This window comes from Etheostoma spectabile, chromosome 5 (genome assembly GCF_008692095.1).
Source record: "Etheostoma spectabile isolate EspeVRDwgs_2016 chromosome 5, UIUC_Espe_1.0, whole genome shotgun sequence".
NCBI lineage: Eukaryota > Metazoa > Chordata > Actinopteri > Perciformes > Percidae > Etheostoma > Etheostoma spectabile.
In genome coordinates, this window is record NC_045737.1 from 16,448,801 (window position 1) to 16,450,375 (window position 1,575).

General features: G+C 42.2%; 1 protein-coding gene across 49 annotated transcripts in view; it reads left to right on the forward strand.

The window, feature by feature from the left end:
- Positions 1 to 1,120: 1,120 nt before the first annotated feature.
- camk2b1 (calcium/calmodulin-dependent protein kinase (CaM kinase) II beta 1) overlaps positions 1,121 to 1,575 on the forward strand; it is a 76,280-nt gene continuing 75,825 nt past the window's right edge. For 30 of the 49 annotated variants that reach the window (XR_004331873.1, XM_032514947.1, XM_032514994.1 and 27 more), the window contains exon 1: positions 1,121 to 1,422. Coding sequence is in view for 48 of the 49 variants with exons in the window: in XM_032514947.1 (XP_032370838.1) it covers positions 1,361 to 1,422 (62 nt within the window). In the remaining variant the exon portion in view is untranslated. The remainder of the gene's footprint in view (positions 1,423 to 1,575) is intronic. The other 19 variants (XM_032514991.1, XM_032514995.1, XM_032514997.1 and 16 more) reach the window with 2 other exon arrangements.

A 1,575-nucleotide genomic window follows, 5' to 3' on the forward strand; every position in this document is an offset into this window, starting at 1 on the left:
ACAGCTCCGCGATTTGCCGTTTCACGCTTTGTCCACCAGAGGGCGACCGAGAGCGGCTCCTTCTCCGCCGCCCATCAGTGAAGCTGCGTTGGCTGCAACCAGAGTGGCTGCAACCATATCAAGCGGACCGTGTCAAGTTAGCCAGACTTAATAGCACACCACCGGAAAACTCTTGATTTTTACCTTCAAAATAAACTGCAATTTTGTCGCACAGTTGTCGGTCAAAAAGGGCGGGTAAATATGTAAAAAGGAGAAAAAACAGACTGTAAATAAAGTTACTTTTTATATCTAGCCTATGTGCACAACACATTCATATGTTCTAATGGCATGGCATGAAAAGTATTCTACCAAAACAACAATAAAGTACCATTCATTGATGAATAACAGCTTGGTTAATGTCCACGCAGAAGGGTAATCTCTATGTTGCTGAAGAAAATTTAAGCTACACAAGATTCAGAGTACAATGATTTATTTGTCAAATATTCATATCTCAACATGTGCAGTGAAATGCAGGGGCAGCAAACTTTAGACAATTTGCTAAAATGTTGCTAAAAGAGTACAGAAGTCATAATCAAGCACTCTGGGAAGTCTTTTTCCTGATCTTTTCCCTAGTCAAACTACTCCTTACAACACACCAGGTACCATTGTTTAAAGTTCCCATATTGTAAGTATGATTGTCATGTCTTGATTACAAAGCAGGTTGATGTGTTATATCAATACTATGAAACTATCAAAACTTAAATTTAATTAAACACACCATCAGGACTTCCATACAGTTGTGATTTCCCTACTGTGCTTAGGTGGAAAGTGCCGCTACAGTACCATTGTGGCTATTACCCGGCTGCAATGACAGTGCAGAGACTCCTAGAGCACAGACAGGTGCCAAAACAAAGCATTTCAGACAGAGGGTGAATACAGGTATATTCAGACAGACAGTATGATAAAAACTGCTTTCACAATTTATTATTGTGTATACAGGGGCTAGATTTCAATTAAATGGTCATAATGGTATCATCTTTACCATCAGAAGTTTATAATAGTTTATTAGCAAAGGTGAGTTTTATTCTGAAAATCTCAGCAGGAAGTCTCTTTACTTTGGCCAGTGGGCTTGATTTCGGGTGTCTTTGAGCGCGGTAGCTGTCAGATAGTGGAGACAGACGGAGAGAGAACACCCACCCTGGTCGCTTCGTCTTTCTATATCAAACCCTCCTTCAATAGGCGCCTCTAGAAAGGCTTTTCACCGCTCCAACGGCCGTCTAGCTGCTGGGCGGACCTGCATTTCAAACGCAAATTTAGCGCACATAACCGCATTGTTTTTCGGAACTGACAAAGTAAAAGAAGCGAGAGACAGGGGAGAGACATGGCCACGACAACCTGTACGCGATTCACAGACGAATATCAGCTATACGAGGAGCTGGGGAAGTGAGTATCAGTTGTTTTTAATGTGTTTGTGTCGGGTCGCTTTCTTCAGGTATGGTTGTCTGTTTGTAAAGTAATTTGGAAGGCGGGTTTACAGGCATTGCAGAGCGTAGCAACTCTGCAGGCTAGCAGTAACCTACTGTGTGTGTGTGTGTG